The sequence below is a fragment of the Anopheles darlingi genome, chromosome 3 (genome assembly GCF_943734745.1).
Source record: "Anopheles darlingi chromosome 3, idAnoDarlMG_H_01, whole genome shotgun sequence".
NCBI lineage: Eukaryota > Metazoa > Arthropoda > Insecta > Diptera > Culicidae > Anopheles > Anopheles darlingi.
In genome coordinates this window covers 26,285,939-26,310,938 of record NC_064875.1, presented here as the reverse complement: position 1 = coordinate 26,310,938, position 25,000 = coordinate 26,285,939, and the positions used below count along the sequence as shown (strand labels likewise).

Here is a 25,000-nt window from a genome sequence, read left to right as displayed (position 1 = left end):
CCAAGAGGAGATGTTGCACCCACATACCACCACCACCACCACAACGGTCCGGGGGGTACTCGCAATTGCTCGCATTACGCGCGCGCGTCAATCCACAAACTAATCCACGACTTCAGGAAGCTAGCTATGAGCTCTTGGAATGAAATGTACCGGCAAGTAGTACGGAGGGTGGTACGTAAACAATAACTTACTCTCTCTCACTCGCTACTAATGCCATCTATGCTGGGCCAACGCAAGTGTCTTTTTGAAACGAAACAGAACACCGCCAAAAGCCAAGTGCTGGCGATGGCGATGCCGATACCGAAAAAAACGAAGCGAATGAGGAACGAGATGAAATAAAACCCATTTTCTTTCCCCACCCTCTCGCCACGGTTGTGTCAGTTGTTTACTGTTTTCTCCCACTGTAAGGTACTTAGAACCTCGCGTCTGTGTTCGTCTGTTTGAACAGTTAGACTCCCACCAGCAGCACCCGCACTTTTTGCCGTACACTTTTCGGCATTTTCTTTGCCCGGCGAGGCTGTTACTCTCTAGGTTTCTGCACTGATGAATAGGGTTCTGTCTCCATTTGCTTTTTGAAATATTGGTTTAAGAGGAAAATCAAAATATGAAATAATGATCCTCTTTGTTATGCTTTAGATCAAGGCAATGACAAATATTTAGATAACTAAAAACAGAACCTTATATTGTTGCCCTAAAAACTTTTAGAATATTTTCCACATTCAATTCAATGCCAACGCTTTCTGCCAATCAAATGATCGCTTCGTCATCATTCACCTTCACCTTCATCTATCATTTTGTATGTTTAGGGGACTGTTTTCTTTTTACCATTGGAAATTATTCCCGTAAACATAAACCGCATGCGGCATGCATGCATGTATGCATATGCTGGTTGGTGAATGACCCAACAACAACAACAACAACAACAACAACAACAACAACAACAGCTGCAATACTTTCTGGCTCCATGCCTTCGAAAGGCACACATCACATACACACCCTTAACATACGCATTATGCTCTCGTGTAAACTCACACACGCACGTGCAAGAGGGTGGCCAGCAAAAGCGACCATTGAACATTAAACATCTTCTCCACCCCTCCGGGCCATCTACTACTCTCCTTGGACCAAACCAACTGCGCTACACTGTCCACTGGCGATAGCTAGAGCTGGCTGGCTGGCTAGCTGGCTGATGCTGGCTGATGCTGGTGGGCTCTCCCCCCTTATATGCTGTAGCGAAGGAACATCGTCCAAAGAAGGAATTGAGAGTGTGTGACTCGGGGAAGGAGATGAACGAGGGTGAAAAAAAAGGGGGCAGATGAGCCGCCCCGCAGTCCACCGCGAGAGGAAACATGTTTCATCCAAAATGGAAATAATAACAAAGAACTGGTTTAACCACCTCGATTGGCCGGCCATCGATGGAAGTTCTTACCGTGGAACAGGGGGTCCGGCCCTACACTACGGATACCTACGGATTGAGAGGGAGAATGTACGGGCCCGCCGACCACCACCGCCGACTTTTACACGTAGTACGCACATTACGCGGCGGTCGATTGTTCGAATCGATCGGATTGTGGGGATGATGTGTGGAAAGTAACCGCCGCCAAGCCGTATCCATACATACGTAGGACTGAGCACAGGGGAGAGTTGGATGAACTTCATAGGAGTATAGAGGGGGTATCCCCCCAGCGCAAAGCACCAGAGTCCGGTAGGCTCAGTTGTGGTGCGTCAAAGCGTACACCACCGTGCGGGCCGCCACATATGCTCGCTGAGGTTGGTTGAGATTATGTTAAAACGTAACGTTTGGCCACCAGAGTGTGAATGGTAGCAGCTGGATTTTTCGGAATCAGCTCGAGAGCTCGAGAAAGCTCGGGCATAACGTCTCGCCGGATGGCGAATAGAAGACTTTGAACGCTACGCAGTTACCGCAGCTGGTTGTTGTCACGATAATGGAATAAGCTATTGAGTAGTTGCAACCAGTAAAATAATGAACAGCAGTAGAGGAGCATTTGCAAGCATCTGAACTGCCAGCGGTGACTGACCCGATAGCAACTTCGGTTTAGAACATTTAAAATTAAGTTACCTTTAAAAGAATATCGTGTTCCGACATGAGTAAGATGAAAGAAACTTTCTTTACGATCGATTTCTAGCTCGGAGTTGCAAAACAAGGTTGCTATTGTGGCCGTGCATCGCAAATAAAGTTACGCATCTCGCCAAATGACGGCTAATGAAAGTTTATTTACTGTAAAAGTTGCTGTCACGGCCATGGCCCTTAAGCAGGATACTGCTAAATATGTTCTCCTAAACATTTTCCACCATTTTCAGACGATTCTTTTAAACATTTTTTATACAGGGTGCGCCATCTAGACAGGGTCTGTTTAAATGTTGAATGATGATTTGGACAAATCGGCCAGATTATGAAACGCCAGTCTGAGCCATTTTATGCCATGAATTGATTCACGCCAATAAAGCGGACTAATATTGTATTGTAGTACATTGAAAATAATCATTCAACTATGAAAACTCGTGGGAATTCGTTAGTAGGAATTGAAGACGCCGGAGTTTTTTTCTGTGAGGCTATTTGAAGAGCAAGGTGTATGCCAGCAAACCAAAGATTAGCGAAGAAATTAGAGCAAATATCAGAGTGGATAATTGCTGCTATTACTCTCGAAATGTTGTCAACTATCATGCAAAATACGCAAAAATAGGTTGTTTTTTGTGTGTCGAATCCAGGCGGTCATTTTACCGATATTATAATCTGAACAAATAATAAATAAACCTTAATAAATACTTTCCAAAATCATTTTCCAAAATCGGCTAAAAAATGGCGGAGTTATTGAACATTTAAATAGGTCTTGTCTAGATGACGCACCATGTAGATGACATGCCAAACAAGTTTATTGATCCAGTATAACAGCCATTGAACCAGCACAGCAAAATAGATATGACGCGAATCATCGTCAAGAAATATGAATTACTAGCAAAAGGCTAAGTTTTCCACAGAAATGAATTTTTTTTTCCAGAACACAATTTTTACAAAATGTGCACCTTTTGACCTAAACCAATCGAGTTAACTAAAACAAAAGTTTAACAAACCATTCGAATGCAACTCGCATACACACTCTCTTACCTGCGTGATGGTCGATAGCATCTGCATACGCCCGATTTTGATGTGCGACTGGAAAGGCTCCCGGCAGGCGACCGAGTCGCCCGCCCCCAGTCCGGCCACATAGGCGCACCCAACGATGAGATAGCAGATCGCCAGGAACACGATGGGCCGTTCCGGGTACCGGAATCGCGAAGAATCTATCAGAAACGTCAGAACCTAGAACGAAAAAGAAACACAGAAAAGTAAACAAAAATGAAATCAAATGTTAAAAGAGGACAAATCCTTAGCACCGCTCCAGACCAGACCTCGGGCGGCAACAAATTAAAAAGTCAAACCACGGCTGCTGTTGCTGCTCATGGTGATGATGATGATGATGATGACGGCTTAAGCAAAGAGCTTTTAATAAAAGCCGAAGCCTTTCTCGCCCAATGTTTGCTCACCGGGTGTCAATACCTTACTCACACACCCCTCGTTTTAGTGAGGAATATGCATCCCCCAATGGGTATGTGCTGCCTTGGCACGGCATAGAAAGTGTTTGAACAAACTCCCCCCCGCGCCCCGAGGGAACGAAACCCCGTGGCCGTGTAGGCATAAACAAATAAGGACCTGAAGGAATCAGGCCTACAAATACCATTTGTGCTGCTGTGAAGATGACGGCACACGGAGAAGCAAGCAAATTAAACCCGACTTTTCATCCATCACGATCCGTTGCGTTCGTTAAGGATGAGGACGTATACGGTGTGTGTGTGTGTGTGCCGATGGTGGTGGTCCGATATCCATTCCCTTTGCTGCAGCAGAATTCCTATCATTATCGTCATCATTTTTGCGGTTTCCATTTGGTTTGTGGTTTGGCTGTGGTGTGTGGTAAGGTCCTCCGGAAAGGCATCGCCGGTTTCGAGAAGACAATTCTTGCGAAAACGAAACGAGCACTATCATGAGTGCAGAAAGACATGCTGGTTCAATACATCAAAGTATGCAAATGTTACCAGCTGAAATATCGTTTAAGAAGCGCAACATGTCCTTTAATGCGACATAAGAATTATTTGTATGAAGCACAACACAAATCATGCCACAAAACGTAGGCAGGTTTCAAAATGGCAGTATTCAAAATATTAAGGAGCAATGAGCTGAGAACATTGTCCTCATCTCGAGCACCCACACACCGACCGATACCACCAGTGATGACACAACAAATGTAATGCAAACATGAGAAAGAACCCATCATTTCCACCATTTCGCGTGTTTTCACTGGTAACGCAAAGTAAACGCAAAATGCTGTCAAACAGTTACCACCGCGAGGTCAAAGCGCAGAAGAAGACAAAAAAAATACAATTCAAGGAGCCAACTGAACGCCAGAACAATAAATCTAGGCAACGTTCATTGTGCTGTCAACGAGGCGGAAACGGCGAAGAATGTCAGCGGCCGCCGAACACACCGAAAACATACTTCGAAACAAGGATTTCGCGAACTAAGGAATGCTAATTGTGATCATTGCCATTGTGCAGCTGTTCGTTGTTTGAATATCATTAACATACACAATGCTGATGGTTTGCTTGATACAACAAAAAAAAAACCATTGACACACACTCTCACCATTGCTCCTTTGGTTACAAACTGTAGAGAGCAGATGCTTTTTGGAAAGTGTCCATGCTCTCTCTACCTTATGGTGATCAATTTGGTGCTAACATTTCAACAGCGTATGAATCTCAATCAATGGGCTGGAAGCTGTCCAAAAAGCTAAAAATAAACGAAACTGGGTCAACCCTTGATTGATGGTTCTGCAGGGAGCAATACCTTACACCCTTCTCATTGAACAATATGGTATTCAAACAGACCTAATCGGAGGGACGACCAGAAGAACAAATTCCGGGGAGCAATGTGATGCGAAAATTGATTTATTGAATTGTTTTAAATGTAATAACAAAGAGGGTAATAACATTTTCAGTGTGGCTGATACGGAAGTTTCATCAAAAGCATAGTTACCGGTTAAAAAATGTTAAACCAAATCGCATTTGTAAATATTAGAAAAGAACAATTTCAACAATAATTTTGCAGCTCAAATTTCGTTTTTACGCAAAGCATTCCAAAATAAATCGGGCAATAAAAATCAAGGTAGCGCAATATTGAACAACATTTTTGGCCAACATAATTTAACCTCATTGGAATGAGCCAAGTTTCAATCAAGTGCATTCCATCATTGTCCATGGTACACCATAACCAAAATCAACATCATTTCAGCACAACAACGAGGCATGACCGGTAGCAATGGGCTTTTGTAATCAAAATTCCAGCATCACCCAATTGGCACAGTGCCATCATCATAGGCGCCCGCTCTCGGGCGTTTTGATTGGACAGAGAGAGCCTCGTTGAATGAAGTGGGTCTAATTTTTTAGAATGAATTGAATTCAGTGGCCGATGCAGACACGGCGGGGTTTGAATTAATTTTCACTAATTAGAATGTAGCCCGGCGTCCTACCCTTTCGGTTTTCCACAAATATGTAAAGTGGTTCGATGTACACTAGCTCCCCGTGCAGTACACTAGGGACAGGACCATAGAGTTTCGTCCTTCAAAACGGACACTTGGGTTGCTCCAGCATTAGTGTTCGAGATTTTTACTCGTGATTAGAAAATCTTCCACTCAATGAGTACATTATTTAGGCTGTAATCACATAATACAAAACAGCCACACATATATAAACATCTCTTACGCCAGATGATGATGGATGGGTTATCAAACTTGTCAATGCATGACGCTATGAGCTTCAGGGGAACTGTAAAAGGTACCAGGGCTTATCAATGAAAGCGAGTAACGTACTCAATCAGACAAGAAAGGGTTTGACATTATCAAGACAGCACATACCAACAAGACCCCTCAATTACATTATCTTCTACCACCCTCGGTTGCTGAAGACGTCTCAGAACCAGTCCACTATGTTGCTGCATGTGTTCTTTCGGGGCGGGTGGATGGAACCTAACCCTTACTTACCGTAAACAGACAGCTAGCGACACAAACTGCAGCCCACGATCCGACCCAGTACTTCAGAACCGTACGTTCGTTTTCTGAGAAGAACATCGAGTTACACGGTGCACCGCAGTCTTTGGTTACCTAAAACAAGACGGAAAAACGTAGAAAAAATGTTAGGTATTGGTATTGGATTAAATTGGGTGTGGAAATGATGATATTTCCTTTTAAGAAAGAAATTTTAAAAAAATGCTCATTATTCTATTATTTTAATATGCTATAAATAAAATGTATCGTTTATGCAAATCGTTTTATCTGCATTATACATACTAAGAGACATTCTGGAGCAGTAAATTAAAATCAACTGCTTTGAAACCATATTCGACGACTTTATCCAAATAAACAGTTAAATTAGTATTATCAACAGAGAATAACAGAACTAATAATACACTACGAAGCTACTTTACTGTTTGAAGATAACATTCTGACATCAGCTGATTCCACTATCGCTTCCCCATTCACCATTCCGCTCAAAGGCAGCCACCAGCCTATCCCCAAACATGGAACGGAATAGAAAGCTTTGATTGTGAAAATGGTCTGATAAATTGCTCCTTTCCGGCCATGAGTTATTTGAAGCCACTCTAATAGACCGCGGGGCTAGGGCTAGGCTTCTCGACACGCGACATCCTCGATAAAACTGGAGCAAAGCAACTCTCACCTGAGTGGGACAAATAAATCATCCTCCCATTAGGCTAGCATTGGGAAAAGGCGTACCGGCGAATGTCACCTGACGATAGTGGATTGTCGAATAGATGGATGCGTGCAACACATCTCGCTGGATCGCCCCCGGGATCATCATGCTAGCGTGCTGCTGCTGCTGCTGCTCGTGCTGCTGGTGCTTTCTACGGCTATTATGATTTATCGCTATTTGCATAGATATCTGCAGCCTATGATTAGGAACATTTCCAGCACTCGGAACTAGCATTTCCCTGCACCTACTTCACGTGTGAGTGTGTGTGTGTACACGACACATAAGCTGGATTCCATTGCCTGTCATCTAATTCCAGCACATATCAACGCAGCCGAGAGAGTACGGCTTTTTACTGGCTGGTTGGCCGTCAAAACGAGGTTACGCAAAACCGGTCGTCGCCAACCGATCACGCTGTGCATTCCGGTTTGAGGCGCTAGAGCGACATTTGGCGAATGACGTATTTAGTGCGCCTTTTCCACTAGCACTCATCACATGTAAAGTGGCGTAAAGTAGTACCTTCAACAACCGAACAGCTGGTAACGCCACTTACTTCGATGAGAGAAGAGCAGAGTGCCTAATGGAGGACAGTGTTAAGAGTATCGTGCCGTGGTGCAACAAACAAAAAAGCTCTAGATTGTCACTAACAGTCTTTCTTTCGCTCTCTCCCTAAGACAAAAGCCCTAAACACGCTAAGCTCGCTAAGCAGTTTTAAATTTGTTTCACTAGATCCCCGCCATCAAGAAAAGGAACGGGGATTTCCAGTGTTCCAGCATCCCGCTGAAAGCCGGTGAAAACCATCTCCGCTCACTCTACTGACCTACATCTTCTTCGCTTCATATAAGAGGGCGTTTTCCAATATCTCGAGCAAAAAAGGGGCGAGATTGGTTGCGTGATGATGCTTGGGCCATCCCGCAGTTGTACGCGTTGACGTTGCTGGCACGAGCTTGCGCGATTCACGACATCAACAGTTTGTTAAGCTGTGGCCTGTACAAAGCTACTAAACCATGTTAATTAACAACTTCTAATCAACGGCTTCTATTAATGAAGAAAATTCCATAAGATACGCAGAAATTGAGCAGAAGAAAATGCGTTTTTTTATCGTCATAGTTATATTCATCAATCGATGCACGATAAATACCTATATACCCACTCGTATACAAACAACATAACAGGCGCAAGGTATTATTTCATAAAAAAGAAGCCTACACCATCCCCACGAGCATCGCTTCTGTGTGGGAAACTGAACATAAAAAATAACGCCAAAAAAAGGATGATCTATGCACTCGCAGACTCCGCACCAACAGTTGCAAATGCGTCTGTTCTGTTCTTGGCGTACGGTAGAGAGCGCGGGGTACACCAACATGCCTAAAAATACCATCCACCGGGATTGGTCGGTCGTGCAGCTTCCCATGGCGAAGAGCTCGAACGCTGTGCTCGCGAATCGGTCGCACCACCCCACCCCACGCGCTAGAGATGGATCATTTGCAATTGTTTTCCAATCCTCTAATAGCTTCTCACCGTGAAACATGTTGCCGATTATGTAAGGGCCCAAGTTTGCCATTTAGGACGACCGAGGCCATCAAGCTATCGTGCGTGTATTGCGCAAAGCGTCACGCTGGTGCATGGTATCGGGTCCGAGGGAGATGAAACCGCGTGCTAATGGAACGGTAAGGGGTAGAGTTGAGGACGTTGATTGATCGTTCGATGAGATGATGGATTTAAAGCACGGGCGCGAGCGAGAAGTGCAATTGAAATTTTCGGAGTTTTGCAATTAATCCCAGATGGAATAGGCGATGCCGATTCTTCGGTGGTTCAATTTTTTTAAAAATAAAATTGAAGCAGTGATTAGAATATAATAATTGCTTCAAGAAGTTTTATAATTATTTTCAAATTTAGATTTCGATTTAGATGAAGATTTCTGATTCAGAACTCCAAAAATATACTATGAAGTTTGATAATCTTTAGCCTCATTTCTGATATTCAATTTTAATTAGCTTCCATTTCATCAATATCTCGAACTACGCTCTAGAAAGAGATTTTTTGCAGAAGACATTTTATAACGAAATATCTTATGCTACTGAATCCAATCATAGTGCAAAAAGAAACATCTTTCAATTCTTTTGCAGCATTGCTTTACACCAAAAGAGAAAGAAATCTACTCATCACATCTTCTCAACTCAGTCCCAAAGATCCCAAAGATTTCAACCAGTAGCCTCTTGTTTTTTTCGCTATATTGTGACGAATCAGATTTCCTAAAAATCGTCTGTGTTGCAATAATCGACGGCCTAGAAGCTGTCAAGTGACCACCACCGGTGGTTCCCAGGGCGGTTCCATTACCATCGCTGCGTGTCCATAGCACCGTTCAATATCCATCAGTGTCCACTCCCTGGCGCGATACGTTGCGAAAGTGTCCGCCCTGGGATTAGGTCTAGATTCAACACTTGAAGCACATAAAACCCATTTTCCATACAAACGCCCCCGCGCGACGGTACCTTTTCGTTGAAAGCACATCGGACATTCGTGGGCCCTACAAACAGCTGGCTGCTGGCGAAGCCAAGTCTCTGTAAGCGAACTGAAGCGAACGATTCTGCTGCTGTACCATGCCAGGGCACACAAGTTTTGAGTGGGCAACGTAAAAAGGCAACGAAAAAAAAAATCGATTCTCAATCTCGTTTAAATAGGTCCAGATAATGAGATACGGAGGAGGCCACGCCACCCGGGCCCAGACCATCCGCAGGCAAGTTGATGGAATGAAGCAGCAGACGGAAAAAAAGAAGAACGTTAGACACACACACACACTGAGTCCAAGGGAACCTCCATGTTATTAGCATATAGATGGACATACCGGAGGCATCTGGAGGGCTAATGTTTGCACACGCATACTCCTCCCTCCCGCAAAAGGTAAACATTTGCTCTCCTGTGATTCTTTGGGTCACATTTTCAATTCTTTTTGCTTGGTTTAACTTATTTCCAGAATGCAAACATCAATCTAATCCGATTCAATTTTCTGCCCAAAAGCTGACACTTTGCTGGAATAACTTGGCAAACACGTCACCTCATCTCGATGCGTTATCAACATTTTGCGTTTAAAAAGTCAACAGCCGATCGATGTACGAGCGATGTTTGGTTTCAATTATCTTGGGTTTTTAAGAGATAATTAATGTTTTCATAGTATATAGTGAATCGATGGCATGCAAATGAATGGAATGCCAAATAGTCTCAGACTGCACTGAATAAAGAAAAAAAAAGGCTGAAATTCTCTCAAGTAGCACTATGGCGAAAAGTTAAAATTGATCTATTGTTTTCCGAAATATGATTGGTATATTTTTGGTATAATTTTACCAAGTTTATGTCCTCTTACCTCCGCGATATTGGAGAAGCAAAGAAATGGAAAAGAAATCTAAAGGCGATCATTAAAAGTGTGCTTCAACTCAGCGATTCGAGATTTCTGACAGATTCTATCTTGACTTATACCAACAGGCAGGCACTAACCCTATCATTAGGGGATCGTTCTGAATTCCTCGTTTCGCTAGTGACGTTAGGGGGTGGACATGCTAAAGCATAGTTTTGTCCTGCGCAACGAGCGGCAAAACTTTTGAAGATGGCCCTCCCCCATCTAATGACCCTTGTAAATGATCTATCTGTCGCTCCAGTGAAGGAGGAGTAAGAAAAGTGGAGTAAACGAACTACAAAGCTAGGCTAACCGCGGTGAACTTCTCGAAACCGTTTCCCGGAAGAAGAAATTTCTCTCTACTTATCGCATTAACCGATTAGTGCTGGGTGTCGTTAACATCTCATCATCATCATCATCAGCAGCAGCAGCAATAGTAAACGAAATTACGGAGTTTTTGTCGTGTGCGCAGAGATTGTTCCCGGATCGGGCAATTTGACATTCCCTTCCTCTCGACATCCATTTTGCTCGCCATCGCCACGGTCCAACCAAAACCCAAAGGAAAATTGAAACTCAAGAGGTACCGACATTCGGCCCACGGTAGATAAACTAGAGCTAGTGGCAAAGATAGAAACGAGCAACTATAATTACGCATTAGTTACAAGATAGCGTGTTCAAGACCATCAAACAACCAAAGTCTCTAGGTCTCTGGTATGATCTTAGAAGCAAAAGAAATCCATCCTTCAATCAAAAATCGCCTTAGACAGAACTTTTTCCGCAATCATGATCAGGTGACGAACGTTCGCCTACAGCGACCGCAGAAGCGCAGACTGGAGGGTTCGATAGGAAACCTTGATTGTGAAACACTTTGCGACTCGGTGTGCCGCGGTCCCGCGCAACAATGTGCCGCCATCAGCGCAATTAGTGTCCGTGGCACACCTTACACCGCTTGACCAGGGCGCAGCGGAACGGATACTGAAGGCTGCGAAGCAGACAGGGAAGGGGAAACAAATGTCTTCCGTTGAGGCCCATGGGAATATGTCGCGGCTGTTCCGACGGAATAACTTCTGAAGGTGTCTTTGCGTGAGAATAAAGGCAAAAACGTATCGCAAACATGACGATGGAAGAAGGCACACCCCGGAACCATCCTGCGGTTGTATTCGAGGCGGTGGTGGAATATTTGAAAAATGTTTCGACTTGGCCACGGCGATCTTTGCGCGATTCCCGTATAATGACTTCATTTTGTGTGACGAGTCGGTGGCGGAATGACGCGAGATTTTTTAAAACAGTTAAGCTCATAATTTTTGCAGGGATAGAACTACAGATCAGTGAAAAGACATAGTTAACCTGAAATTCCAGCTATTATATAACTTATCAGCTGGACATAACCTTCAGAAGTTGTTGGGTATTTTGTTAAGAAACAAAACACATAATTCCTGCTGCTCATGTTCCGCGTGGTCGGTCCAGTATTTGTCCGCACGTTGTTGGGAATATTCCCTCCCTTAATAACAACCCTCAGGTTTCGCATTCCATTCCTGGAACCCATCGGATTCCCCATCCAATGATGGCGGCTTGTAAGTACACAACAACCAAACCAATCCTGTGGGAGACTCTCTGTTGACACCACTGTCACCAGTCACAACTAACTCACGCCTAACTTTCTACGAGTTTCTGCTGCCGATGCTGCTGCTGCTGCTGCTGGCGGCTGTTGGCTGTTGGCCTGCGTGCTGTTTTACGAGGCGATAATTAGGGTTGTAAAATTTGCATGAACCTCGTTCAAACTTCGAGGTTTGCCGATTAGCACCAACATCATCTGCTCTGGTCTACCCTGGTGGGAGGATGATATCATGCGTGCTTTTTGCATCCCTAATCTATGTTGTTGACTTTCGGTTAATTGTATTTACTCAACGCGTATGTTGCCCCCTGCCCTCCTGCAGAGGGCTAATGTTTCGCGTAATTGAAAATTTTACAAACGATGCAATATGTAAATGAGCGCCTGGACGATGGCCGCATGGCACCATCGACCGGGTTCTATGGGCTGCGAACGATCGACTAGTAGACAGGGCGCTGTTGTGCTAGGATTATGTAGCTGAAGACAGTGTAGTAGTCGAACAGATTTATATAGACCTATGTACGCTTAATGGTTTCGTTGGCTCAATGCTCACTACAATAAAACTTACTAGGACTGCGGGAATGAATATCCAGTTATAAAATGCCACTCTTCAAATAATAATATGTAGCATAATGCGACGAATTCAGAGAGTGCTAGTAAGAAGCAGTTACTTCAGCAATTACCGCTTTGCGTGGTTTTTAATTTGAAAACTATTCCAACGGTGACGGTAACGAACGCGTGTTGCGCGTTGGGAGTTAATGCTTTTCCGACGAAATGAAAACTGGGACATCAATCAAATATTTACCGTCGGCAGGAAGAAGCAAGAAGAGAAAAAAAAGGGAAATAATTAAAAATCCCCATAAAAACCGAAACCTATGCCGCCTCGTCGCGGGCGTAAGCACATCTCTATTTGAGGAAACCACTCAAGAAACGTGGCCCCACTCGAGACACAGAAATTCTTTCTCGAGACTTACTTTCTCCCTGAAGCGGCTGCTCAGCTCAGTTGTTTCAGATCGCAGTCTCCTCCCTCCCATAATCCAAACGTGCGCATCCGCGGAAGACACACCAAACGATGCCGCCTCTAACCGGCATCCATTGTCTAGATCATCAAGTTTTACGACCGTTCTGCTGGAAGGCGGAGGAGGCAACCGAGAACCCTCCGCGATTCCGATTTCTTCCACCCCGAAACCACAGGAACGACCGACATTTTCAAGCGAAACCGTCGTCAACGGCCGAGCTAGAGAGGACGGCGCTTTGCCGTGCCAGAGCTTGACGGCCAGCTCTAGAATATTCCCTCAGCTCAGATAAGAGCAACGAGGGTTCACACAACACATGTTTGCAGCCAGCCAGAAGTAAGCGGACTCCCCCGCGGACCGGCCACGGCTAAACTTCATTTTACTACTACTTACGATCCGCGAAACATCTTTGTGTGTGTCTTTGGGAAGCAAGCAAGCAAACGAAAAACAAACATATAAAAAAGGGGGGGGGAGACTTGCAGCAATGAAAATATTAAAGCTGCGCGCGGTGCATTTTTCATGAGTTTCTGATTAGCTTTTCTCAGTAAAAGGCCAAGCTGTTGAGGTTTACGTGCGACAGACGCCATCACTGGTGCTGATGGCCTAGCGTTCCAAACAATAATCACTGCGACAGACGAGGGAATAGCGACAGTTGCTAGAACTCTTGCTAGAAATTGAAAATAGATGAACGTATATTGTTCAGCATGCACACACAAAAAACACATATTTGCTCTGTAGAACTAGGAGTCGGAATGAAAGGAAGAAATGATTGCTGCTAATGAAAGGTACAAAGAATTTTCATCCAGGATTTTTTCTTTGTCATTCATACAATGAATGCTCACTGGCAAGCACAATGAAATGCCACCGCCTGATCGCATATCAATCATCTGTCTATGAATCTATGGTTGTCGTACGGTTACCAGGCAGCTTTCATCTCATCGATATGAGATGTTGACAGAGCCTAATGAAAAAAGTTGGTCTTTCCACTAAGCAAAAGCGGATGAATAACCAATGAGGTGAACGGAGTCGTTGTTTTAAACCAACAAAGACAACAAAAACAAAACAACAATTTGAAGTGTTTTGATTGCGGTATTCATGTGACCTTTGGCAGACCACAGCCAAGCTTTGTAGTTGCTAAAATGGTAAACGAAACATTAAGTAAATCAAGAGCTCATTTTAAAACGACCAGACTATTTCATTTACTCTACTTTACGATAGGAAGTTGCAAAATTTCATCGGAAACAGCATAAACTGCTGCATAGAATATCATCTACAACGTCTATGTAATCTCTACTCTGGTACTAAAGCGACTGTTTGTTGGGTGTTGATTTGACATTGAGTGACATTTGATGCAGCATATTTAAAAGGATTTCATCGTACGCATTCCAATAAATACCATGAATAATCATAAAAAAGCAACAAGAAAACAAGATTATTGTGTTATTTAAAAAGAAAATTTCAATCTTGCCATGTTACCGAATGGAAGTCGTTCAAATGATCTCAAATAAATGTGATAGAACGAAGGAGCACAAACATGTCAAGAGTCATGTTGCGCACGAGTGAAGCCTTTCAAATACATGTTATCTCATACGCTACACCGCCTCCATTTTATCTACTACACCCAAACCATGCACCCAGCAGCAGCACAGCGCAGAGCAGAGAGAGCAGTAGGCCTCTGACTGACTGACTGACTGACTGACAGGGACACACTTCTCCGGCAACACATTAAGCGCCAACCAATAAGGCGGCGGCCAACATCAAACAGGCCCCCCGATTCGTAATCGATTTTTATTTATTTACCAGCCGCCCCATTTATTGCCGGTATTATTAGACCGCATGCATGTCGGCTGATAAGAATGGTTTCTCCTCGCACGATCCCCTGACAACCAACACCACCACACAACAACAACAGCAACAACAACACATGGAGTAGCACATCGAATGCGATAAGCGCATACCGGGGCACTGTTACGTCAAGCTGTCGTCCGAGGCGCTGCAACTAAACATGGGTGTCCGCGTCCGTGGGGTAGTTTTCTACACTGGTACCACACGTAGCCAGCCAAACCCAAGAGCGAACATTATCGCTGGACCGATCGATAAAGTCACAGCCAATTCCGGATTGAGAATAGCCGGTAAATAACACCATTGAGTAGCAGCGTTCAGAAGTGACTCGTGATTTGGAAAATGTAAACCAACAGCCATCTTGTGAAAGGTTTCGATTACGAATGATATAGATTACAAGTGAAGCAAGCGGCGATATTTTATGTACCTCGCTGTGCATAAGTAGCATAGACACTATTGAAACTTTAAATTGGTTTACTCTGTGCATGGAATTAGATCTTTTGTTAATTTATTTTCACATTCAGAAGTTATACATTACTTTTAGGTCACAAACACGCTCAACCAGCAGATCTTATACTATTGTTGTACTAAAGCTGTACTAAATGATATTTTCCAACCTTACTCCTTTAAAAAAAACAAAACAATCACAATTCAATTGTTCAGAAGGTCAAAAATGTGGTCCTTCTTTAAAATTGACAAATAAAACGCAAAACAAAACGCCAAACAAACAATTCAAACAAACCCAACCGACCGCCGGCCCCTATCGCACTCGGTAAGGAATGTATAGAAACCCGACAATTTCCTTTTCTCTCCTCTAAAACCAGCCTCACAGAGACACTCGCTCACGCAAACGGAAAACCACCTCGTTTCGCAATATTTGGCGAAAAGCGGAATGAAGTAATTGGATGCCCCGCGGTTTTGGACCATATTCTAGGAGTCCCGGGGATCGGGCGCCAAAAAACCGCCAACGGGAAGGACGCAACGGGACAGGACAAACCATCGCCACACACCCATAAACAAGCAACTCGTGTCTCTTGAACCCACATACCCCAAAAACAACCAAACACACAGGACGACTCCACAGGAAAAGGTCTGAAAGCTTTTCCGGAAATTATGAATATGCTAATGATAGATCCCGGAACAGTGAGTATGCGTCCTCAGCCTCACTCCCCACCCGCATGTACACCATACTCATGTTTAGACTTAGGCGACTTTGGGGCGTCGGGTTAGAAATGCTACGCACTTTAGCAAAACATATCCCTCCCGTAGCTGTCTCCCCCCGTGTAGCTTCCCTCCAGCATCCTTGGCTGACTGGAGGAAAGAGAGGTCGGTCAGCAAAATGGAGGGCAAAAGCGAGCGCAGTCGGTAAATTTCAACATTTCTTACGCGGCCTCTTTTCCCGGACTCCAGGAAAACCACTAGGGAAATGTAAGCGAAAGCCTCCCTTGCGTAGGGCATAAGGGCATTAAATTTCATACCCACAACGCGCCAGTGCCCTTGCTTTCGTGCGTCACTACGAGGAGGACCGACATCTAAGAAACTGGGAAACCCAAGGAGAGGAACCCAGACAGAAGAGGGCGCAGGGTTGGAGTAGAATTCCTTCGTCGCCAGCCCTTCGTTTCTTCCTCCTTCATTCGTCTGTCTCCCGGTCGTCGTTCTCGTTAAGTTTTGTGCCATTACATTGTGTCACACGCATGCATGCTTTACTGTCACTTGGATTTTTAACCCTTGTCACCTCCCCCGGTCACTGCTACTACCACTACTACTACCACTACTACTACTATGGGGGTCGAGTTTCCCTTTCATGCTTTCGCCGCTTTTCTTCTCGTTTGACGTCGGCGTTTCGGGTGCGACGAAGAGTGATCCTCCCAGTGTCACGCCCAACCCGATTGGCACTTTATTGCAACCGTCCCTCTTCTCCTTTTTTGGTCCTGCCCTGAAGGATATTTCCGTCCGTCCAGATCCAACTTTGTAAATGCGAGGGCTTCTGTATAGTAGGGGGGGCGTTAAAAAAGGTCATGGCCCTTGTCTACTTCTCGAGGCCTCGGGCTCGAGGGCCCGGAATGCAGGAAGAAGAGCAACACCAAAAACCAGCAGCAGGATGGTTTGGTTTAAAGTATATCTCGAAATCTCGCTTGCTGCCACAATGAGGATAACACACGCAGCGCAACGACATGGCGGCACATGGACTGAATGTGTGGGTCCGGAAGCCCCAAAGGGGGGGCCCACAACAAAAACAAGCTTTTCACCAACAAAAAAACCCGGACTTGGACACCAGCAAAAGGGCTTCCTTTTTTTGGCTTTTTTGGGGACAACATTCTAGAGCATACTCGACACACACACACACACGCGGGTGGTACTGAATCAGATTTTATCCTGCATAACAAGATTTCCTCTTTCGCACGGTGACCGGTAACACGCCGAGGATACGATACGCCTGGAACTAGCGTAGCGAAAATAAATATGTTTACCCATTACAGCCTCTTTACCGGGAGATCTATGCTGTGCTTTAATATGCCAAAAGATAGCTTTGAAAACGACAGTTAGAGAGAATCTTTTCATTTTTTCCCCCCGCAGATCCGCTTAGTGTTTTACATGTTGCCGTGTTTGTCTAGTATCCAAAAACAACGAAATCACCATCGATAAGAAAACAAACTTCACGAACACGAACTTCATTTCCCATTTTCAGATTATTCTTTCGATGATCCGCCGCGTTCAATAATCAGCAGCGAGCGTCGATCCCCTCGGGCAAAAAAGGGAAAACTTTTCGTAAACCAAAAGGCTCCAAAAAGGGAAAACGAAGAAGAAGAAGGAAATGATAAGTATAACTACAGTTTGCTCAACTCGTTCAGCTTCTCATCTTCGGGGAAAGGGGGTGCACGAGGAGCGAACGAACGAACGGGGTTGTTTCCTCGTACCCGGGTACCGGTTCCGGGGGGTACCAGCATAATTTCCATAGCAACACGTTGGAAAGTTTCAAGGCGATTTCAAGGGACAGCTTTTTAGGAGAGCCCAAAGTCCCACTGGGGGTGCCATTAGCCATTTCCACGTCGCCATGTTTTTGGTCCGCCGAGTGTCTAACGTGTCGCACTGACACCGGCGATACCACCACACCAGGGTATGATCCCGGGGACACACGTTACTTCTTCATCGATCGGGGTCCGTGTATGTGACGAAAAGGGAAGGCAACGCAGACGAAGAAGTTTTGTAACATTTACATCTGAAAAGTGAACCAAAAAAGATCAAACCCGTAGACGTAGGGAACGTGTGCTTGTGGCATGCAAAAGAGGAACCCCGAAAGGAACTCGAAAGGAAAAGTTACAGTAGTAGTTGTTATTCCGATTATGAGAAAAGGAACTTAAACTTAAAATCTACAATAATAGTTGCTATTCCAGTCGAATAATTTCAGGATATTATTAGAAAAGAGATGTACAACCAACGCTACAGTAATAGTTCAAGTGTCAAATAAGTTAAGAATATTATTAGAAATGAGATGCAAAACAAACTCTACACGTTGTAGAGACTTCTACGCCAGTATTAAGCATAAGCATAAGCTTAAGAACCCGGACCAAAGGCGTTCTCGACAGACGACGCCAACATGTTTTGGATATTCCTCCACCTTTTAAATTACCGCTAATTAGCGACCAACGTTCGAGAAGACAACACGCGAGGTGAACGTCCTCAACGAACCATTAAATACCAAACCAAAAAACAGGCATCACAAGCTGCGGTTGGTCCCCTGGAGCTGGTGGGTATTAATGCAGCAGTAGGAGTACATAAGCCGCACCACTTTTCATATGCTTCCCTCCCAACTGACGCTCATTACTGTACTTTTTTTGGTTTTTATTTTTTTATCATGAACCTTTTCATTCCAACTACAGCAACTATGAGCCTCCCGTTAGGTGGTGATGTAGGAACTACTCTCTCCTTTGCTCTTTCTCTCTCTCTCTCTCTCGCTGTCAGAAAGATTGTCTAGTTAAATTCAATAAAACTATACGTCTGATAGAAGCTTTTTCCCGCCTCAGCAACATTTAACCACCACACGTTTCTTCCAAATATTTGACGTTAGTGCGGTGGCATTTGTTCGTCATAAAGTTCCACCGAAACCATCAAAGGCGATCTCCTCCCCCCCTCCATATTCCCCCCGTGTTTTCCCACTTTCCCACCGAAAGAGGAGAACGGAATGTTAATTAACGTTTTGTTTTCCCCTCGGCCGTACCGCCGTGACTGCAGCCAGCGTTTTTTTTATATATTATTTGGTTTTCTTCTTCTTGCTTTCTGGTTGTCTTGAAGTCCTGCACGGGGATGCCTAGGACTTCGTTATCGTACGCCTTCATTTTCATAAATTGGATGCATAAAACATCAACTAAGAGCCAAAGCACACAAAAGCTTCTTATGTCCCTCCCCGACGCCGACGGTTCGTCCTATCTAAACATTTTTTCTCTCTCTCTCTCTCTCTCTCTCTGTCCTTACTGGCGGCTTCCTTAGCGAACGGAGGGGTGATGGTGGTGGTGCTTAAACCCTTTTTCTTGTTAGTAATTTGGGTAATTATTTCATGAGCAGCAAGTCGCTAGGCAAACCAATTTTAACCACAGCCACAAACTTACGGCGACGGTTATTAAATGTGTCATCAATGTGGATCGTCAGTTGCGTGCTTTGTTGCGTTGGTTGGCAGAACCTTTCACAATATTCGATCTCCTTAAAATGAGTTGCAGTATGAATGAATGTTCAAACACAGGATCGTAAGTTCCGTAAGACCGTAAGTAGTACAAACTGGTTACATTTTCGATGGAGAAAATTTTATGGATCAATGTGTTGGGTCGTTCAAAACCGATATCGACGTCAGGCCTTCAAGCTTGAGTTATTTGCTCCTCATTGTATCTCGCCATCATTGTGCATCATTAAAATGAGGACGAAAATAGAGCGCTACTTGAGGATACCGAAATGACAATCCTTGCCGTCGGTGACGCCGTTCTCGGGCCACCTCTAGTCCGGATCGGTCCAAATTAGAAGCCGCCCTCCACTTCAGGGATGGTGCTTTCTGGAGAGCGAAGAAAAATATATTTTTAAAAAACCCCTCTCTTCTCACCATCCGCCGCCATCTTCCGTGCGACGCGTCGCGTTTGTTATAACGAATTTATAGCCGAACAGAAATCGACCGTGAAATGGGACACCCTTCCTTCATATTCCGTTCTAAAGCTGGTCCTTCCCAAATTGCTCGGCGTTTCGCTTCTTTTCGTTTTTTTTTCTTTCTTTCTTTCTTATTCCCCGACCTCCCTTATCCTTCGCGAACGGCACTCTCATGGCGCAGACCAAGGAGCCAGCAGTTGCCACGGTTCACCGGCCACTTATTGCCTCTTCTCGTAATTTTATGACCCCGAGAGTCCTGCAGTGCACCGCATGTCGCCAAGCCCTCCACGTCCACACCACCACATCACATCACAAGACGCTTCTCTTCGTCTTCTGGCTTCCCTTTGGCTTACTGCTATACCCTGGGTCGATAATCTCGAAACGTATGAACACGTTGTGCCTCTTTAAATGATCATAAATTTTACATCATCCATCCCGAAGCCCCCGCGAACAGATCCTTTGGCTTGGTTGCACGGTCTAAGGACCGCTCTCCGAGTGGTTGAAAATAAACAACAAATTCACTCTCAGGTATATTCCCACTCATACGGTTTCGTGGAAGTTGCGCGTGGTGGTAAAGTGTAAAGGAAAAAGGAGGAAGAAGATGACGGACGGACATCATGCTGGGTTCCAATCTGGTGCATTTTTTTCTTGCTTAGTTTTTGAATTGAAAAGGGTAGATTGAACGATTTAATTAGAGGCAACGCGTTTGAGACACACACACATATCACACCAGGATCAAGCTGCAGGATCTGAAAGCTGTCAAGGCAATGACAATGCAGTTCTGGGACGAAGGGGTTCTCCGACATCTTTGTTCATTTTTCCTTCTTTTATTCCCGAACATCAACCTAATATCACGACGTGGGGTACGTACAGCTATCAGAAATGAATGAGTGACAAAACCTTTCCATCCATTGACACCTAGAACGATCGATTGACACCGAGATTGAGAGGGACCGGAAATTACCTCATTTTTTTTTGGTCCCACCGACGAAATGATTTCTTTTCCCAACAAGGCGCAACGGAACGAAGAAGAACGACTTCTGCTCGATCGATATTTTCAGGAAAGTTTTCTGAGTTCTCTCTCTACATTCCTCTATCGATGCGCTTTCAGTTTGGCTTTCCGTTTCAAGGAGAGTATTTGATTTTTTTTTGAAAACGATGTAGAAGTATGCGCTCTATTGTTACGTCCAGTTTCTTATGCTTCTACCCAACGAACCACATTGCTTTTGCTCGTTAGCAAGAAATGTTTTTGTTTGTTTGCACAATTGATTGCCGTGTTCCGTGTTCCCCATTTCTTCCCAACCGATGTCTCCTAGTTTTATTACCTCCGTACCCATCGGTGACATGGATCATAAATAATTGGATTTTGTCCAAAATATTAATTCTTCCTTTTCACACACACGCGCGCTCTCTGTTTTCGTCGCTGAACCATCACATTGATTATGCTCGGTGCCGTGATAGAGTGTCAAACATAAACCTATTAATAAACTTCAAGCACGCTCGCAAGCACAAGAACAGCGGCGACCCGAAGTTTACCCAACAATTTTCATTACCAAAATGTCACTGCATTAACTTCACTTTCACAGGTTCCGTGAAGCCCACACCGGGGAAGCAGAGAGCAAACTGAAGATTAAGTAGACTCCACCAGGGGACCACCGCGCGTCTAGGGCCACTATAGGCGCTGGAAGAAAACTTTACGGAACGTCCTCAGTCCCATCCATTCAACCAGAGAGACCTGCGACTCGCGTCTATGAGGAATTTCATAATTAAATTTTCTCGAAGCAGCAGCAGCAGCGGCGCGTCGCGCGTTGCGAAATTTTCCATCCATCCTTCACGTTCGACGATTTTCCAGGCGCCGGCTGGTGGTGCGTGTGTTTTTTTGCTTTTCTTTTTTTCGCCTTTTTTGGACCCATCGCAAGAAACTGCCAGCAGCCTTCCAAGCAGCTAGCTACTCCTCACTCCAGCTGCTGCTGCTGCTGCTGCTGCCGTTGCTGCTACTGAGGAGAAAAACCGGCCAGAAATTAAAGAGCTCTTTCTTCCGGGAATCAAGGTCGGTGAGGCGAGGTCATCATTATTCGCTTAACTTTCAGCGCTGCTGCTGTATCTCCATGTCGGGGCGTTCAAGTGTATCCGGCGTATAACCTTCGGCCGAGCACACACACACACACACACACACACACACAGACAGGCGTCTCATCTTTAACCGTTTGCTCGCAGAAAAAGATTATTAAGTTCCTTTCTAGTAACCTCTAACCTCTAAGCCTTAGCCCACAAGCGCGAGCCAGTGGAAGTTGTTGGCAAAGGCAAAATTTGATCTCAACCCAGCAACAGCATCGCTGCAATGTTGATGTTTCTGGGGATAGCAACCCAAGTTCCCGAGACAAAACCACCCAAAAACCATCGCCGCCCGTTATGCGTGGCTGAATCCAAATTGGTATTTAAAGGTCCGTGAACATCGGGGGCCGTATGGGCTGTACTCCAAAAAGGCTCCTCCCCCAGTGCACGCACAATGCTTCTTGTGATCACAAGGAGACAACCGACAAATCGCTGACTCCCACCACTGTGTAATGTTTACTTTTTTGCCGATTGCCTTGCACTTGCGGAGGCGAAAAATGTTAATCCACCTACGGATCGGTTCCTTCGCGGATCTCGTGGCCAGACGACCACGACATGCCACCTCTGCCGCTACCGCTGTCCGAAACCATTAGCTCTGATCCAAGCGAACCCCACGTGCCATTCGTCGGTTTTTTTATACGTCGCTGTGGGAAAAAGGCTCCAATTTCCATCTCAGACCAACTTCTGTTGATTTTTAACTTCTCCAACACGTTGCTTCCATATCAGAGCAACGGACTAAGGAGTGACCAAAAGTAAAGCCCAAAAGCAGGTGCACAGGACATGCATCACACTAACCAAAACACGACATTTTCTTTTCAGCTAATCCTCCCCGAGTGAGTTCATCGTCAAACGGACGATGGGAAGCATCAGAGCCAGAAAAGGGCGACTATGCAACGAAAGCATATAAAAAGCAGCCAGCCGGTCCGTCGATTCGGCAGGAACTGTGTCGATGTGGAATCCGGGGGACCGTTCATTGGTGCATGGTTGCTGCCAGCCGGTCGTCTAATTGATTGTTAGCCCAGTAGCTGGGAGGGTTTTGGAAAACGTTTTTTTTTTTTTTGGGAAGAAGGGCAAATGGTCAGCTCCGAAACAGGCCCGTTTCAACGTTTTCTCCTTCTTGAGTTTCCAAAACGTGTCCGGATCGATCGATATCCCCAAGGGTGTGAAACATCTGGAAAACAGCCTCAACGTCCAACATTATCGATCGGAGAAGAAGTGCAAAAGGAAGAAGAGAAATTTGGAAGACGTAAACGATTCACTTTCGTCAATTTATGACCTTAGCTTTCGGGGATTTCGTCGAGTTCGTCTTCCTTCTTAATAAAAATCCCTTTTATGGCATTGAAGTATATGTGAATTATTGTAAAATAGCAAAAACTTCAAAACTTTAAACAAATAGCTGCGTAATTGAAACCCCTCCGGTAATCATTTGATTACCGAGTATACCGAGCTGCATCAAATTGAATTTGAAGTACACCACCGTCGACTTCGTCGTCGTCGTCGTCGTCAACTTCTTGGTACAAGCAACGCACGGACAACGCGCTGTCGTAAACACGTCTGTCCAATACAACGATTCCCAGCTGCGCCTTCGCTGAGTTAGCATCAGAACACGGACTCAATAGACTGATAATTCCAATTACCCCAGCACCGTTCAGGCTGGCTGGTTGCTTTGGTGCATATTACGACGAAACAGCTCTGGACGTGACCGTATTACATAAACGCCATCTCGACGACTGCGTGTCGAACGGCGGGTATTGCGGGGAAGAAGGCAGAAGACATTCTAAAGCGAGGAAGCGCTTTGCAAAATACAAATTTCAAAACCAGGAAACGCGTTCCAGCGTTGAGGAAAGTAATGAAGCTACGCATGACAGCATCTTTCATAATTCTGAGTGCTTCAGAGCATGTGGGTTGCTTTGAATGCTTAAAATCAAACCAGAAGGTAAGCGCTTCTGGAACTAAACTGACAGCATCGCAGGCAAATTGGTTTGTTTAGGTATTTTAGCAAAACAAATGTTGTTAAGGGTAATAAAAGCAAGAGTTATCGTACTATCTAACTTGTTCTATTATTTCTTCTATATGAAGTTATTCTCAAAGCCATTCACTAACTTGTTTAATTTTCTTTTTCTTACACAAACCTATAAACACAAAACAGCACGTGGGCTTCTTCTATGGTCACGCCCCAGGCCGCACACGAAGATAACGAGTGAAGCAATAACGAAAACAAATGGCAAACCGGGACGCCGGTAGTGGGGCCGACCGAGACCACCACTACTAATTGTCATGATCCCATCCATCCACAGGCGTCACTTGACGCCTCTCTATCTGCCACGGTATACTTACGAAAGTGTTTCCATCCATTCGCTTTCCAGCTGAGCAAAAACCAACGGAAAAAGCAAACATGGCCCTTGTTTTGGGGGCCAAATGGTTTTTGGGCGTAGGGGAGCGGGGACCGGCCCGTCAGCGGTTGGGGAGAATCAGATAGGAATGAATCCTCGAAGGGCCCATCAAGCGTCCAACACAAATCATAAACGGAAACAATAAACATGCCAACGGGAGATAGTGATAAGGGCACGAAGCGGCCGATTAGTGTGGGTTGTTTGTGACGCGCGCACCCGGGCGCCGGAAGTGGCCACGAAAAGGGGCCACGCATAAAAAAAAATACTACAAGAGCAGCACAAATGAGTTTGTGACGAAATGATAGCTCTAGTGCTACAGGGCAACCCACAAATAGCTGGACATAATAAGTACGGACAGGGAAAACCACTGACGTCAACCAGATGATAGCATTATTAGGAAGCAGTATGTTCTAGGATGTTTATTGGACAGGTTTTTTTTTGTTGGGAGGAATCGTAAGACATTAAAAAGAAAAACATGTCGTATACTATATACCAAAAATTACATTCAAACACCTCAAAAAGTTTTGAGATGAAACGAAAATTTCGTATATTTTAACTCTCGGAACTGTTTGATTTATTAAAACTCAATTATCCAAACAAACCGAAACCGGTCGACGTACGTCAGCGGAATCAAACACATCCGCCAGCACGACCTACAACTTGACTTCCTTGAAGAACCGTG

The 25,000-nt window shown here is 44.8% G+C and overlaps 1 protein-coding gene across 1 annotated transcript in view; it reads right to left on the bottom strand.

Annotated features, from left to right (window-relative positions):
• Positions 1-25,000, bottom strand: part of LOC125954268 (frizzled-like) — a 104,567-nt gene that overhangs the window by 74,840 nt on the left and 4,727 nt on the right. Inside the window, exons 2-3 of the mRNA XM_049684421.1 lie at positions 6,093-6,212; positions 3,128-3,322 (exon numbers count right to left, since the gene is read on the bottom strand). Coding sequence (XP_049540378.1) covers positions 3,128-3,322; positions 6,093-6,212 — 315 coding nt within the window. The remainder of the gene's footprint in view (positions 1-3,127; positions 3,323-6,092; positions 6,213-25,000) is intronic.